We start from the raw sequence: 16,376 nt of genomic DNA on the forward strand, positions 1-16,376 counted from the left end.
TGCTGGGAGTCATATACACCCACCCCGTACTGTTGGCCTATGCTGGGAGTCATATACACCCACCCCTCATATGTCTGGATACTGCTGGGAGTCATATACACCCACCCCTCATATGTCTGGACACTGCTGGTAGTCATTTCCACCACCCCTCAGATGTCACGCACCGTACCCCAACATTCATGGCGTGTGTGCGGCTAGTATCACTATTGCAATGTTGGTATAGGCGAGCGTGTCAGACGCACTGTAGGTGTACACTTCCGTTGTTGAGGTACGTTGTACTCACCGTCTGTGCCGTCGTCGGTTTCTGTGCACCAGGTCGTAGGCATTTAGGACTAGGATGACACAGACGATGGGGTTCATGGCATGTATGTCGCGTACCGGCGGTGCGGTTTGGGCCAGACTCTGATTTTACGGATGTTTTCAGCTCCCGTAGAAAATGGGTCGTACGGAGTGTTGTCAACACGAATCGTACTTCCTGGGCCGGAAACTGCTGCTTGTTTACGTATGGACGTAGCCTACTGTGTGAATCGGATACAAATCGTATGTCTTTTTTTTGTCATACGGTGTTTGGTACGATTCATACGGAGATCTGCTTTGGGTTTGGATCGTACTTGATTGAACGTACAGGGACGTTGAGGCTGTACGAATCGTAGGGAAAAACGCTCCGTACGGCCCCTTATTCTATTTACATCCTACCCTATTTTACCACACAATTCATAAACCACATCTAAATTAAAAATAAAATGTACTTCCATAATTAACATAATTAGCAATTAAATAAATATTATTAATCAAAAAATAAATTAAAACCCATATTAATCAGCTTCCCACCCTTTACCCCTGTAAACCACACAACACACCTATAATTAAATACACAATTCACATATTTGATTTTCAAATCATGAAATACCATTAATTAACAACTAATTATTAATTAATTAAAAATAAATTACTTCCCACCCTTTTCCACTATAAACCCCACAACCACCACATAAAATTAATTAAACACTTTCTATATTTAATTTTCAATGTATCAATTAATATTAATTAAAAACTAATTATTAATTACTTAATAATAAATTAATTCTCACCTTTCACCCTTATAAACCCCACAACCAATACCTAAAATTAATTACACAATTTCAATATTCAATTTTCAATTAATTAATTATTAATAATTAACAACTAATTATGAATTAATTAAAAATAGATTCTTTTCCACCCTTTACCCCTATAAACCTCACAACCCGCACCTAAAATTAACTACACAATGTACATATTTAATTTTTAAAATAATTAATTCATTAATATTAATTACCAACAAATGAATAATAATTAAAAATAAATTACTTCCCACAATTACCACTAAAAAATGCCAATTCAATAAATAATAATACATTTAAAAAAACGTTATTTATTATATAATTAATTTACTTCACACCCTATTCCCCTATGAACCCACTACCTGCTACGGAATTAAAAAACACAAAATGAAATTAAAAGAAAATTGATAACTTCTAACAATGTACACATATTAATGAACAAACAATACGTGTACAAAATAATACATCACAAACATTTAAAATGTATACTAAAATACATAACACTATTTTTAAAAATCGATATTTTAAACAACTATATTTTTGCAAACTATATTATTGACATATATTTTTGAACATGATATTTCTTACCTTCAAATTGATATTCTTGACTAGGATATTCTTGCTTTCGATATTTCTCACTGACGATATTTAGGACTTGATAGTTCTGTATTTCAAAATTTCCAACTCAATATTTTGTCTGCACACCCCTGAGCCCAACAAATTCTCTACTGTTACACAGACTAGATTAGGAATAGTAATTTCTATCCCTCCAGAGTCCAATGCTTTAGCTGCGGCGGGGGCGTTGACGATCAGTCAGGCGGAGACGTTTTAGATGCGTTGTAGTCGTTGTAGGTGTTTGGCTGGGATTCCTGTGTAGATTGCGTTGCCATAGTCCAGTCTGCTGCTGATGAGGGCCTGTGTCACCGTTCTTCTTGTTTCGGTCGGGATCCACTTGTAGATCATGCGGAGCATGCGGAGGGTGTTGTAGCAGGAGGAGGAGACGGCGTTGACCTGCTTAGACATGGAGAAGGAGGAGTAGAGGATGAATCCTAGATTGTGTGCATGGTCGGTGGGTGTTGGTGCTGTTCCCAGTGTGGTTGGCCACCAGGAGTTGTCCCAGGCTGAGGGGGTGGGTCCGAGGATGAGGACCTCCATCTTGGCCAAGTTCAGCTTCACATGGCTGTTCCTCATCCAATCGGTGACAGCCTTCATTCCCTCGTTGAGGTTTGTTTTGGCGGTGTGTGGGTCCTTGGTGAGGGAGAGGATGAGCTGGGTGTCATCAGCGTAGGAGATGATGTTGAGGTTGTGATGGTGGGTCACTTGTGCGAGGGGGGCCATGTAGACGTTGAACAGCGTTGGGCTGAGGGATGAGCCCTGGGGGACGCCGCAGATGATGTCAGTGGCTTCGGATCAGAAGGGTGGGAGGCGGACACTCTGGGTTCTGCCGGAGAGGAAGGATGTGGTCTAGTCAAGAGACTTCTCTTGGATTCCGGCTTCTAGGAGGCGTGTCTTTAGAGTGCGATGGCAGACCATGTTGATGGCAGCTGACAGGTCCAGGAGGTGGTGCTCAAGACCATGGCTACAGTGCACAGTAACACCTTCATTGATGCACACAGAGAAAGGTAATTAGAAGGACTTTAGTTGGAACCTCACTATATAGGCAAGATGACACATACCTTGACAAGAGGAATGGGCGTTTCTGGGTAAAATTAGCAATAGGGGACTGTAAGAATGTTGATTATTAACTGGGGTGAATGGAAGTTCATCAACGCTACTAAACTCAATAACATGTTAGGTGCAGTGTAAGCTTTCAATAATTTAAACGTGAGCTCAGCCCATCATCACTATGGTGCAGAGCAGACAAACTCATCTTAAAGAAAATGAGTACAGCATTTAGAAGTACCAAATGATTTTAAAAGTCAAGAACACAATAAAAATTCCACTGGAGTTTAGTCAAAATTGAGAAATTTCTAATAAACAAAATGGCAGCAAATAAACTAAGGAACTGGAAATATGAATTTTCTAAGATTCAAGGTAAAAAGTACCTAGAAAATAAATTAAAGCACCAATGATAGTCTATAGTTGTGGTTCACTGGGACATGGCTGTGATTTCTGTCCAGCCCTGGTGGAGCATGAGTTGGCTAGTCCAAGCAGGTTCATCACAGTCAGTGATTTTGCCTCCAAAATTAAGTTCAAATACTCTAGGGGTCAAGGCTGCAGGCTGAATCCAACAATGCGTTCCGCAAGGCCGGATACTTTCTTGTTGATAGCCCACTGAAATGGGTTTGCTGCTGTGGAGAAACTGCGAGAGAGAGAAAAGCATTTCTTCAGCCCAGCAAAGTCCTGCCTTGACTGGATCAGCTCGAATGGATGGCTCCGATCTTCTGGCTCCTGAAAGTCAAAAAATATTTCTAAATCCTACAGTTTTTAGTGTTTTACAAGAAGTCCAGTTAGACAAAGCCAACAGTCTCAGGACATCAGAGACAGCACGTAGGGGTCAATACTTATGCCAGCAGGGCCACCAGTAGGCTCCGGTCCAGGTCCATTTTAGCCCTTTTCACTCCATGGAATTCCAGAGTTACCAATAAACTCTGCCAAATTCGTGGAGTTTTGCGTGTAAGTGGAGTAGAACACAGCTAGAGTGGGTTGTTTTAAAGAGGCGGTTTCTGATATTTTGTTAAAATTTGTTGAGCCGAAACTGAGTTCTGCTATTGATTCTAGAGAGAAACGTAGAACTGTTTCTCTAACCGTCCTAGCCACCATTGGTAGGCTGCACTTCTGCACTGGTCTTGACTTGTGGCGGCTTCAACTCACCTATACTGTTACTGCTGGTGAGATCCTCTAACACTGCTCATGTGACCTTCCCGAACCACCTACCTTTACCAGGAAGTCTATTGCACACTTCAGAGGATTTTGGGTGGCACCACCACCAAATCACCAGGAATTCCTCCTGGGCACAAGATATAGTCAACTTAAGTGAAATCTGAAGTGTCAGCAATGCCATTGCAATCACTGTGTGCATGCAAATGAATCAGGCAGGAGAATACCCGTTTCTGACCTGCACAGCAACTATGATGAAGAAAGCTTTTAAGTGCTTACAGTGCTCTCTCCATCACTCTACATGGCTCAGCTTTACCCACACCGAAACAACTATTGCCGTTCTCACTCACCACATGCAGGGCAGAGGTGGTAAGGTGGTCGAGAGGTACCTTCCAGGCAGGAGTGAACTACAGAGAGTGTAACTCACACCAATGGTGCTAAATAGGGCCTTGGCCCAGGCAGAGAACAGCTGTGAAATGAAATGGTGGAGACATGGCACAAGGAGATGATAATGATGACAACTTGAGGCACAAAGGTGCTAGATTAGTACGGGCAGCAGAGGACATCACTGCAGCTGCTGAGGGGCAGAGTCCAGGTAAGTGGCTTGTGAGGAAGAGTCTACTCTAACAGGATAGGGGCACGTGCCGGTAAACTCTGTTCCACTAACGGTTAACAGAGTTTTTACTAAACTTCATGCTTCAAGTAAAGTGTAGATTGGAAAAAAATCTGGAAACTCTGCCGGCAGAGCGGAGTTGATCACTCACCCCTAGTCCATTTGCAACAGGTCAGGGAAAAGGCCTCTTGCAGCTTGTTGTGTCCCTTCAGTCACAGAGCAGATCAGCCAACTGATCCTTTTTGTCCTTGTTGCAAGTGAGAGCAAGTCTTGACCTTTAAGTCTACTGACAGGTCTCAAACGGAAGGTGCAGTCCTTCTGTTCGTCAACAGGTCCAGAAACTGCTCAGAGGAGGATGCCTTGGGCTGCCATATTTATGGTTAACAGTAACTAAATGATTGGCATGGCTCCTGGCTCTTCTTTACAGATGGAATAAGAGTTCTCAGGGTCAGCCTTACCTACTTTTGTAGCAGTTCCTGTGTGCCGTACTGCAAACAATCCCACAGTGCACCTTGATCCCTTGTGCAAAGCCTGTCTGCCCACTAAAAGGTGTGGTCATAGAAATGAGAGCCCCCCTCCTCTGTGGTTACTCAAACTGGTTCTGGGGGTAGCTCTCCATCCACTGGGTCTAGAGCCGGCCTGGCTGGAGAAACAAATGTTTGCCTTCTCCAATTCTCACCTTTCCCTTATTTGTGAAAGAGCAGCCCTTACACATATTACTTATGTTTCTGTGTCTATCTTAACTGGTCTTTCTCAAAGGAGAAGAAAACACCTCCCCACTCCTAGGCCATTTACTCTGTCCAGCGAGCAGTTTACACACCTCATTAAGGTCCTGTATTGGCTGGGCAGTTGCTGGAGAGCTGATGCAATTTAGCCCCAATGAGCTTCAGGCAGGGAAAAACTAAGTGGGTAATTACGATTGTGGAAGGACCGCCACCGCCAGCCATGCAGTAGTGGCCCTTCCGCCATCGGACCACTAATTTCCCCCACCACATTACGATGGCAGGGGTGATCCAGACTGCGACTGTGGCGGACGGAAAGACCATCCACCATAGAACATCATTGCCTGGCGGAGAGGTATGCAAGCATGAAATGGTAGCTGTGCCTAGCAGGCACCTTTGACCTTATTATAATGCAGGCTATGAGCCAGCCTTTCCATGACGCCGACACAGTCATGAAAAGGCTGGTGGAGATCATGTTTCGGGACCCATTGCAGGCCCCCAATGGGGGGGTGTATGTGCACTGGGGGGTACCCATGGTACCCCCCACATTTCAGTGCACTAAGTGGCAGGCACTCTATTTTGCCTGCCACGAAGTGCACTGTAATGCATAATATGCATTTTCAACATTGCAGCAGGTGCTGCTTTCAGCAGGACCCGCCGCAATTTTAAAGATTCAAGATGCGACCACCATGGTGGCGGTCGCATCCCAATGTGGTGTGCAGAACTGCCGCATGTATTGCGGACGGTTCCGGTCACCTCCACGATGGCGAACAGACTCCAGTCCATCCGCCATCGTGATCGACCCCCAAGTTTCCAAAAGTTACTTTTCCCTATTATGTACTACAAATCCAACTTCAACTTTTCTTTTTATATAGTGCAAACTTGACCCAAAGGTATCAGAGCACTTTTCATGAGCACCAGTTTTCTTACAGACAGACACATTCATTTTGTAAGGCACAGGGAGATTAAGTGATTTGCCCAGAATCACAGGATGTTAAGCTTCCCTGCCAAGACTCGAACCTGGTCCCCAGCTTCGAGGTCAACCGCTCTGGCCATTAGACCATATCTATTGAATTGGGCTTTAAATAAATATTAAAAATAGTGTTTTAATCACCTTTCTAGCTGGTTCCCGAACTCGAGATAGTAGAACTAATATTTTAATCTGTACTTTCGTTTTCCTAATAGCACAGCCAGAGCCTTCAACAGTGAAAATAGTTTTTAAGGGTTTGTCACTATATAGACATGGCAACGTTACATTTCTACATGTCCAATTTTTAAATACCACCTATCTTACAATGTGTGCTATGAGGCCTACCTAGTTACTATGTAAAAGGAAGGTTTTTGCCATGTTAAATAGCTATTTTTTTTATAGTTTATGGCTATTTTGACAGGTCGATCTGCAAACTGAAACTGCATCAGTCAGAGTCAGGCTGCATTAGTCCTGAAGCCATGTTTTTCTTGTCACATTATTGGATGGCATACAAGGTGCTATAGTCTACAGGTGACATTTACCTTTCCATGCCATGGGTGTGGCTTCTACAGGATATACTTTGTACTTACAGGAGAGTTAAGTATGATAATCAAGGATTAGGAAATGTCTACATGTTTCAAGGTCACAGTACATACTCTGGACACTGGACAACAGTAGCTCAGTGTGCAGAGTCAAACAGCCGGCAAGAAAATTCCACAAAAGATGGAGTGAGAATGCAAAAAATGACATTTTATCAGAGATACTTGAAGGTGAGCTTGTGTTACACGAAGGGAAACTTGGGAAATGGAAGCCTCTCCACAACTGTATTGGAAAATCAAGGGTTGATGCGAAATGGGAATGATTTTACAATAAAGTGCTGCAAAAGTTAAATGGGGATTGGAAAGGAGCATTGCATTTGGAATTACCATCTGAGAGGTGAATTGGAATGTGGTTCGCCAATTTGGTAGTAAAGATGCCATTGAGCATAATTCAAGCACATAAAATGGACGTCCTACCTCTGGATGGGTAATGGAAGTAAGACATAACTGCTGTGCTTTCTCCCTGGTGCCAGTGTATCTATTGCACTAATAGCTTTTCCTCAAGTTCTCGCAAACTGTAAATAAATCTGCTATTGCGTTAGGCAGAGCTTAAACACGCGGTTGAATCGATGTTAAAGAGGATGTGCGCGCGCCAAATACTTACATTCATTTTAACAGCTGTGATTCTCTCTAGTTCCGGCTGCCTCTTTTCAAAACATAATTAATCTGCAGACTCCTTGTTTAATACTCTCACGCCCTGAAGTAAAGCGGGGAGCCCATGGCGGACTTCGGGGGATATTTCCAGTAGAGCGCTGGCTTGGTTTTCTCTCCCTCTTACCCACGTCTCGGCCGAAAGATGACTCTGATTCCCGCCACTTACTCTTCTGTGACAAATGATCCATCGCGTTCTTCATTTTCTCCATGAGGCTTCACAGATAATCAGCCGCCTCACCCCGGTGTTCCTTCATAATAACTTTACGCAGGGAAATACTTACATAAATCACCCGAGACAGAAGTGACGTGTTGTCTTCAAATTAAAGAGAGTACTGTATCGGTATGCATTTATCAGTTTGCTGTGGCTGCCTGCGGAAGTCACGCGAGCAAACTCGTTCTCTACGTGATGACTGAATATGTCTATGATGACAGAGTCCACTCCACGTTTCCCATCTTTCTCTTAACTGCCTTGGAACGGCACGTGAGGATGAGGAGTACTTTCCTTTTCCAAAACCGTAAACGCTTGAGGGCATCCGGCTCTGCCAACTCCATGCCGCATCTTCCATTTCACCATCCAGTGTGAGTAAAATTCCCCCGTGGCGGTTTTACTAGTCACTCCCACCAACAAAGTTGCTGAGCTGATAGCCGGCGCGAGGCAAAGTGCAGCAATGTCAATAGTGCCTGCGCGGCGCGTGCAGATACTTTGCTAAAGCCACTTTGGTCTCGGCAGAGGAGCCTTACCGAATCCCCTTTTCAGAACTAATGGGCGTCCTGGCGTATGGGCACAGGCAGGGCAATTCTGAACAAATCACGAGTGCCGCTGGATCGTGCGGGTGCTTTCCACGCGGTTGCCTGCTGGCTTCCACGAACGCCCTCTCGAGCTTACGTGGGGACCAGTATCCTGTCGGCTCTCGCCTCCGGGCCAGCAGATGCTGCTGCTGAATTGAAGTCACCCGCCCTGCTCGGGCCTGGCGCGCGCTGGAATGACATCAGCACTTGGACAGCGGCAGACAAACTCTGCCCAGCTCCGCACACAGTGAGGCTTCCAGCGAGCGCTTCGGCCACTTATTGAAACACGGTGAGCGCGCTGCAACAAAATAAGCTATTGGAGCATACAGACGAGGCTCAGATATTTTGCAATCAACTCGCCTTTAGTACGCTCTGCCGCTGACTGAGAAGCAAAACTTTGCAGCTGAGGGCTGGAGACAGAAGACGCAACCTGCGAGGCGTGTTTGGTTTCTTTTGCCGGAACTGAGAGGGATGATGCCCGCGGGAGGATGTGCACCAGCGGCCAGGTCATCGGCAGTCTCCTGGCGCTCTCGGTGCTGGAGATAGGGCTGGGGGTGTCCAGCGTGGCCGTGGGGGCGGTCACCTTCATCAAGGTGCGGTCGGAGTTGAAGCCTCAGCTGGGAGACTCCTCTCCGGTATGGAGCGGGCTGTGTGTACGTTCGCCATTTCATTATTTTTTTTAACTCTTGAGAGTGTGCCCTTGTGTAGTACGAAAGACCGCTCCAGGCAGTCCCCTAGGTTCCAAACTGCATGCCCTGCTTGGGACTGGTGCCTCCTGTGTGCATGTGAATCCAATGTTCTTTCATAGCTTACATTCTTTTAATGTGTGGTTTCTTAAGTCTAACTTTATTTCAGTCAGACGTGCAAACTCGAGCAAAATATTTTTAAGAAATATGCATTGGCACTCTGAAACCGTGGTCAGGGCATGTCCCCTATAGTAGTGGGCGGAGTAGTTATTAATCTTTAATTTTGCCAGATATTGATGTTTACCATCTTTCGGTGCATTATCTTACACTAGGTGCAGCAGTAATTGAAGACTGGCTTAGATTTTAAAATGCGTGCCGAAACGGAGTGCTTAATTTGTGACAGGGTTGCATATGTGGTAACGACACTTTTTTTTTTGTACTTGGACGCAATTTTCAAATTCAGACTTTGACCCAGACCAAGGGAGATAAAGACGGAAAAGGAGAATAAAGGAGGAAGAAAAATATAGAAAAGGAGAGACAGAGAGAGAAAAAAGGGATTTGAAGGAACATGTAAGAGAGAAAGGCAGAGACAGGAAGTGTAGGGTGGAATAAAAGGCATGCAGTGGAATTAGGACGTGGCTAACTTAGCTAGGCTGCTGACAATTTGCAACCCAATGTGAATAGAGGGATTCAGGCTGCAGGGGACAATCAATCAGCATTTAAAGAGTGATGCACTGACACCCCTGGAAATATCTGGGTGGTGGAGTGTAAGGTCTCCATGGGAAAACCAGGTCTTAAGGAAACTGCTGGGAGAGGGAAGAAACGAGTAGAAAAAGGCAAAACAGCGGGTAGGAAACAAGTGAGCAGAAAAGGCAAAACAGAGGGCCGAAAAATGAGCAGACAAGTCAAAACAGAGGGCAGAAAATGAGCAGAAAGGCAAAACATAGCAGAAGAGGGCAAAACAGAGGGCAGAAAAGGCCAAACAAAGGGCAGAGAAACACAACAGAGGGCAGAAAAGTATGCAGAAATGGCAAAACAGAGGGCAGAAAAACCAGCAGAAAGGGCAAAAACAAAAAAGAAGATGGCAAAACAAAGGGCAGAAGATGAGCAGACAAAGCAAAAAAACAGAGAGAGAAAAATGAGCAGATTTGGCAAAACAGAGCAGAAGAGGGAACAATAGAGGGAACAATAGAGGGCAGAAAAGGCCAAACAAAGGACAGATAAATAAAACAGAGGGCAGACAAGCAAGCAGAAATGGCAAAATAGAGGGCAGAAATACTAGCAGAAAGGGCATAAACGGTAAAACAAAGGGCAGAAAAATGAGCAGTAAAGGCAAAACAGAGGGAGAAAAATGAGCAGGAAAGGCAAAACAGAGGGAGAAAAATGAGCAGGAAAGGCAAAACAGAGCAGAAGAGCGCAAAACGGAGGGCAGTAAAGATAGCAGAAAAGACAAAAGAGGGCAGAGAAAAAAGCAGAAAAGTCAAAACTGAGGGTAGAAAAATGAGCAGAAAGACACAGACAGAGGGCAGTACGAGGGTGGACTGTGAGTAAGCTGGACAAAAAAACTGTTGCAGGGGGATCTGGCATGAGAACAACTATTCTTCATCCTTGCATTTGTTTTCTGAAACAGAAAACATTTCTTTAATAGTGGCCTATGTTCATTAAGTACATAAATGTGATTCCAGTGGAACACTGGGACCATCCCCTTGGGAACACCTTAATTTCCTCTAATGGATAGAGGATTCCACAATGTTTAGTGTTTCAAGTTTTTTCTTTTTATTGATCAAAAGTTCATTAAATGTTGATTCACAACGTATTGATTTAGTTCATATTTTCACTCATTAGAAAGCATGAGTGCCATCATGATTACTCAGACATCATTAAAGTTCCAAAAATATCCAATGCATTTCGGGCTCTACTATGGGCCCTTCATCAGGGAATAATGTCGTGAAAGAAAAGAGTTGTGTGTTGGTGTCCTCCGGTAATGGTTAAGCGACCGCGGTGGCACTCATGCTTTCTAATGAGTGAAAATATGAACTAAATCAATACGTTGTGAATCAACATTTAATGAACTTTTGATCAATAAAAAGAAAAAACTTGAAACACTAAACATTGTGGAATCCTCTATCCATTAGAGGAAATTAAGGTGTTCCCAAGGGGATGGTCCCAGTGTTCCACTGGAATCACATTTATGTACTTATCACTGGCGTTTTTAGGGGTATTAACGCTACCCTAGGTGAACCCAATCGCACTGAATTTATGCTCACAAGCTGTGCATCCTATCCTAATATCAATATCTATGTTCATTAAGGCCACAAGTGCTGCTTTTTAAAAACAAAAATATGTTTCCCTTTTGGAAGATATCAGAGGGAGCAGGCATTGGGCCTCTACAGTGGACCTGCAGTGGAGAGTCTGACGTGATTCACATTGGGATTCCCCTTTGTGAATCCCCGCTCACAAACCACTAATACATTCCTTTCCAAATCACAAATAGGAGGAAGATGCCTCTTTCATGCCCCCTCATTTTTGCGTTTCCGAAATGATTACAACAGCCATTTTATAAGTCACCCAGAATGTTCTGCCTTGCTAAAGGGCTTTTGTGTATTAAGAAAAGTCATTTTGAATTAGCAATCCCTGATAATGTGTGATTTGTATGCTTTGTGACCACAAAGTGCTTTATACATTGAGCCCCTAGAACAACGCCAGAGTAATAATGTCTTGCATAAATAGTTGCTTATATTGCTTATACTAAAATATAAACTCAGAAAACTATCCTACACCGTTTTTTTTTCATTTCGTTACTTTCTAAGCCCAACTGGGCGAATATTCTGGTATTGCAAGGCAAAAACATGATTCAAACAATGTCACGTGCTCTGTATTTCTACTGTCAGTGGCAGTTGTCCTGCCTTATTTAGCAGTCGCAGATGTCTCAACTTCATGCATTTACGAATAAATGGATCACACCAGTAAATTATAGACTGTGGGGAATCAGGGAGATTTACACATCTCACTGATTTTCAGAATACTTAGAATTCCAACTTCCACTTTTGGTCTGGCCTCAGCAGGCTTTGGTCATCTGTGCCACATTTTGGCCAACTTCATTTGGAAGGTCAGTCTTGTTGTCTGAAATCCAGATTTCCTGAATCAGGGTGTTTAGTGATCGTTAGAAATGGGGTTTCTGAATGGTAAGCTGCATCAGTGCTTCACGTCTGCCTCTGGTAACAGGTGACGGCACTCATTTTGGGGGGCCTGGGAAATATCCTGCTGAGAACAGCCCCACTCTGCTAGGATGGAGTTAAGAGGACTTGCATGGCTGGGTCATTTGCAGCCCATGCAGCTTTAAATGCTCCCCCCTTCCACTGCAGTATGCCGGAAACAATGTGAGTGTAGACGAATGACCAGTTTGTAGGGCTTAATTTGTGCCAGTGGTTGCAGTTGGTGAGCATGGTCACTCATTTTTAGTGATCAATACTTTTTTTTCATTATTAGACCTTGACCCAGGACATGAGAGGGAAAGGGAGAACAAAGAGGGAAAAGAAGGATAGGCAAATAGTGACACATGGCGATAGTGTGGAATGTACACACGTGAGGTAAAGAGACAGGAAGTGGAGGATAGTGCGAGAAAGTGGCACGAGATGGAATAAAGTCTAGCAGCCTTAATAGTCCGCTACTCCCTGCATTCGGCAGTGCCAGCGGTAAGCATCTAAGAAAGACCTGGAGTTCCTGCACTTTTTATTGCCCAGAGTAAGTACTGGCACATTATGAAAGCAGCAGTTTGTAATTTTCAAAACAAAATACCCAATTGTGCCACTTCTGACCGTGGTGCAAATGATATTGGCTTCACACAGCAGTATTTTATAAAATATCTAGTTGAAATGAAGCAGAAACAATTTTGAAACTATATGGGCACATTCACTTTTCTGTTACCAATACTTACGTTGGACGTGTCTCCCTCCAACACAGGCATTGATGGAATTGCTTACAAAAATACCCCAAATCAAAAAGGGATCCTCTCATGAAGATATTTTGTCAAGGAAACCTCTTTCTTTATGGGGGAAGCTGAAAATGTATCTAAGACAAACAACCGCTACACTGGTAAATTACATTTCTGCCGCTCAACCTCTTTAGACCAGATCTAATAGCCTTTTGTGGCGTTGAGTGGCAACAGAAAATCCACTGATTTTTGGAAGAAGTGTTTACTCCTCGTGAAAATCCACTAGTGGAATGTTCACCACTTAACCACGCCTACGGGGAAACAAACTCCACTACATGTTTCCTATTCTGATTTAGCACTTCCTCCAAAAATATTGAGCTCTAAACTAGACACGAACCATCCTCTTAAAACTGAGTCGTGTCCTCAATTCCAGAATGAGTCGTTAACAAACTTTAAGCAAATCTTTTGTGTTTTACTTTGTTTTAGAGCATCTTCGTGTGAACGTTTAACATTGCATTGGGTAGATTATAATGTAGTTGGTCCATCCATGCGCTGAATGCATAAACAAGTGATGTAGAGAAAGGAGCCGTCGTTAATCTAGAGATACAGAGAAGAATGCCTTTCTAGTGCCTTGATCAAAAGTCCTTACCTTGTTGAGCGTGGCTTACAAGGTCCCGAATCAGGACGATGAAGCAGCGTTGCAGAGTCGCAACTTCCCCGTACTGCATGCATTTATTAGGCCTAAGGGAGAACACTGTAGTGTGTCCTATAAATATCCCTTACCGGCACTGCAGTGAAAGTGCTTTCTGCTGAGACATGGAGTCTGCAGGGAATAGCAAGCCTCCAGCTCAGCAGAATGCAATACACAGTGGGCGCCACTGTGACTCCTGTCCTTCAATGGGACAGCTCTCGGGCAGGAAGGAGCGCACGCGCGCCCCAGGTGGCCGGAAGTCAGGCCTGCAGGACGTATGCCCAGTTAATACTGCATTTCCTGCTTCTTGCAACTTCCACACAAAGAGCAGAGCATCAAATTCAGACACTTGCATTGTTACAGGAACATCTGACAGGACGCAATGGAAGGTTTTCCGTTTGGACAGGCAGCTCACAAAGTGAAAGAACAAACCCGTGTATCTCCCGTTAGCATGGCCATGACATACATGTTCTACAATGTCTCACAGGAAATGGCACATTTGAACTTTTCTGGTGTTTCCACATACTGCACAATTTCTCGCTCTGGCTCGTTCTGTTATATGCGCGTATCAACAAAGACAAATTATTACATATTTATGAATGTAATCTATTTTGTCATTCTTTTATAATTTATAATGGTTTAAATGTCTCACTAAAACGTAATAGACATTTCCACTTAGCACTAATAGCCAATTGCGGCGGCGAAAGATGCTCTGTAAAAATGGCGGACTTTAACTCATAAACAAGCATGCACTCCTACACCACAGCCCGTCCGATCACAGCAGTGAGTTTTGTTTGCTTTGATGCATACCCCAGAAGAGGTCAAGGGTAATAGGTAAAATGCTCTTTCATCAGACAGGCATTTATTATGAGCCCTGCCCAATGCTTCCTAATCCCATTGATTCAAATATCCTACTTTGAAACTCTATTAAAATCGAAATAGTTACATTACTGTGTAAAGAGTGCAGCACTTTTGCTTGGAATTTACGTACTCGCCCTAAACCCTTACACCAAAGATGGAGGATGAATCCCGTGACATAGAAGACCAGATTATAAGAAAAAAATCCAAACTCATCTCAAGGGATGCGCACATCTGGAAGATACCTCTGTAGCATTGTTGCAGACCCGGTGAGCTGCAGTTAAAGCGAGCATGCGGGGGTCGTTGATCAGAGGTTCTGCAACCGCCTGGGGGCAACTTGCAAGATGCAGTTGGATCTGGAGAAAAAAAGATATATACAAGAAAAATGCCTTTCCCTCTATTTACTTTTCATTCACATTTATGCAATACACACCAATCTATTGCATATATAGTTCCAAAATCTACTTTAAAAAGGTTTTTATCCTTGTGTGGTTTTATCTTTGGAAGGTTAGCATATCTGAGAGCACTGCCAATAGTGCTTCAAACGTGACCATGTGAAAACCATCACCAGTGACATTGTGGTGAGTAGAGGGGTGCAAATTAAAAGATGTCGTTTCTCTTTTTTTCTAAAAAAAACAACTGATTTTTAAAAAAAAAAAAACAGTGATTAAACAACTCCTGTATGATATGAAACTAGTTAGTCATTGAAAGGATTAGAAATGTTTGCAATATATTGGACCAAACTTTAACACCAGTCTAATTGGAGCGAGCGCAGTGGCCGTATCACTTAGGGTATTCAAAACCTAATCATGAATCCCACTTAGAAGGAGCTACCTTAGGGGTGCGAACAACAGTGGCTTCAAGGACCCCTGTTAACTGATCTCAGTAGGTTAGATGGCCAGATAGCTTCATATTTTCCATGTCTCTGATCGTCCTGCTTGCCTTCAATGTATATCGTCAATGTGTTTAACTAGGTGAAACTGGATACCCTTAAGTAATTGCAGAGAAATGTGTGTAAAAGGGCCTTGGTCACCCTTGGACAAGCATTACTAGAACAGAAAAGTCAATAAGTCTGGAGTTGGCTGCTAGCCTACTTGGCAATTCTTCTTTTGTTTTGCCACGTTTTTTTCAAAACGTTATTGTTTGAGAAAATGTCAGGCCCTCATAAATCAAAAAAAAAAAAAAAATGATTCAGGCAAAAACATTTTTGGGGTTTAAACAATCTTCCCATTACCATAGTACTCAATGGCGCTGAATACTTAAGAAGTCATTCATTCTGGCATTGACTGCAAGAAAAAAAGAAAAGACAAAAACAAGAAAAAAAGAGAAGGGAAAGAGAAAAAGAATGAGAAAACACATTACGAAAAAGAAAGAAGAAAAGTGAAGACAATAGCAAATGAAAGAAAGAAGGAAAGAAAAAAGAATCTGGAAAGAAGGCAAGAATGAAAGAAATAAGCAAAATACGAAAGAACAGTAGAAAGAAAAAAGAAAAAAGGAAAAGAAAGATAGGAAAAGAAAGAGAGTGAAAGAAAGAAGGAAAGAGAAAGAAAGAAAGAAAGAAAGAAAGAAAGAAAGAAAGAAAGAAAGAAAGAAAGAAAGAAAGAAAGAAAGAAAAAGAAAAAGTGAAGGCAAGAGAAGGAATGAGAGAAACAAACAAGAATGAAAGAATGCAGGAATGAAAGGAGTGAAAGAAAAAAGAAAGAAAGTAAGAAAGAGCATGAAAGAAAGAAAAAAAGAAAGAAAGAACTGTTTAAAATTGATACAATATGTTATGATGTGAAATAGCAGCAGTCAGAAAAGAACATCATTGGCAGCAGATAGAATCTGAAAAAGATGGAAGGTGCATCAGTAGCATCCTTCTATCACATCAGTCTCTAAACACAAAATGACACTAAAGTAATTATACAGTAAAAACACTGACTCTGAATGGAACTAGC

General features: G+C 42.9%; 1 protein-coding gene across 1 annotated transcript in view; it reads left to right on the top strand.

The window, feature by feature from the left end:
• Positions 1 to 8,139: 8,139 nt before the first annotated feature.
• Positions 8,140 to 16,376, top strand: part of TMEM196 (transmembrane protein 196) — a 299,739-nt gene continuing 291,502 nt past the window's right edge. The window contains exon 1 of the mRNA XM_086939995.1: positions 8,140 to 8,905. Coding sequence (XP_086796121.1) covers positions 8,759 to 8,905 — 147 coding nt within the window. The 5' untranslated portion in view covers positions 8,140 to 8,758. The remainder of the gene's footprint in view (positions 8,906 to 16,376) is intronic.

Source organism: Lissotriton vulgaris, chromosome 10, assembly GCF_964263255.1.
Source record: "Lissotriton vulgaris chromosome 10, aLisVul1.2, whole genome shotgun sequence".
Classification (NCBI taxonomy): domain Eukaryota; kingdom Metazoa; phylum Chordata; class Amphibia; order Caudata; family Salamandridae; genus Lissotriton; species Lissotriton vulgaris.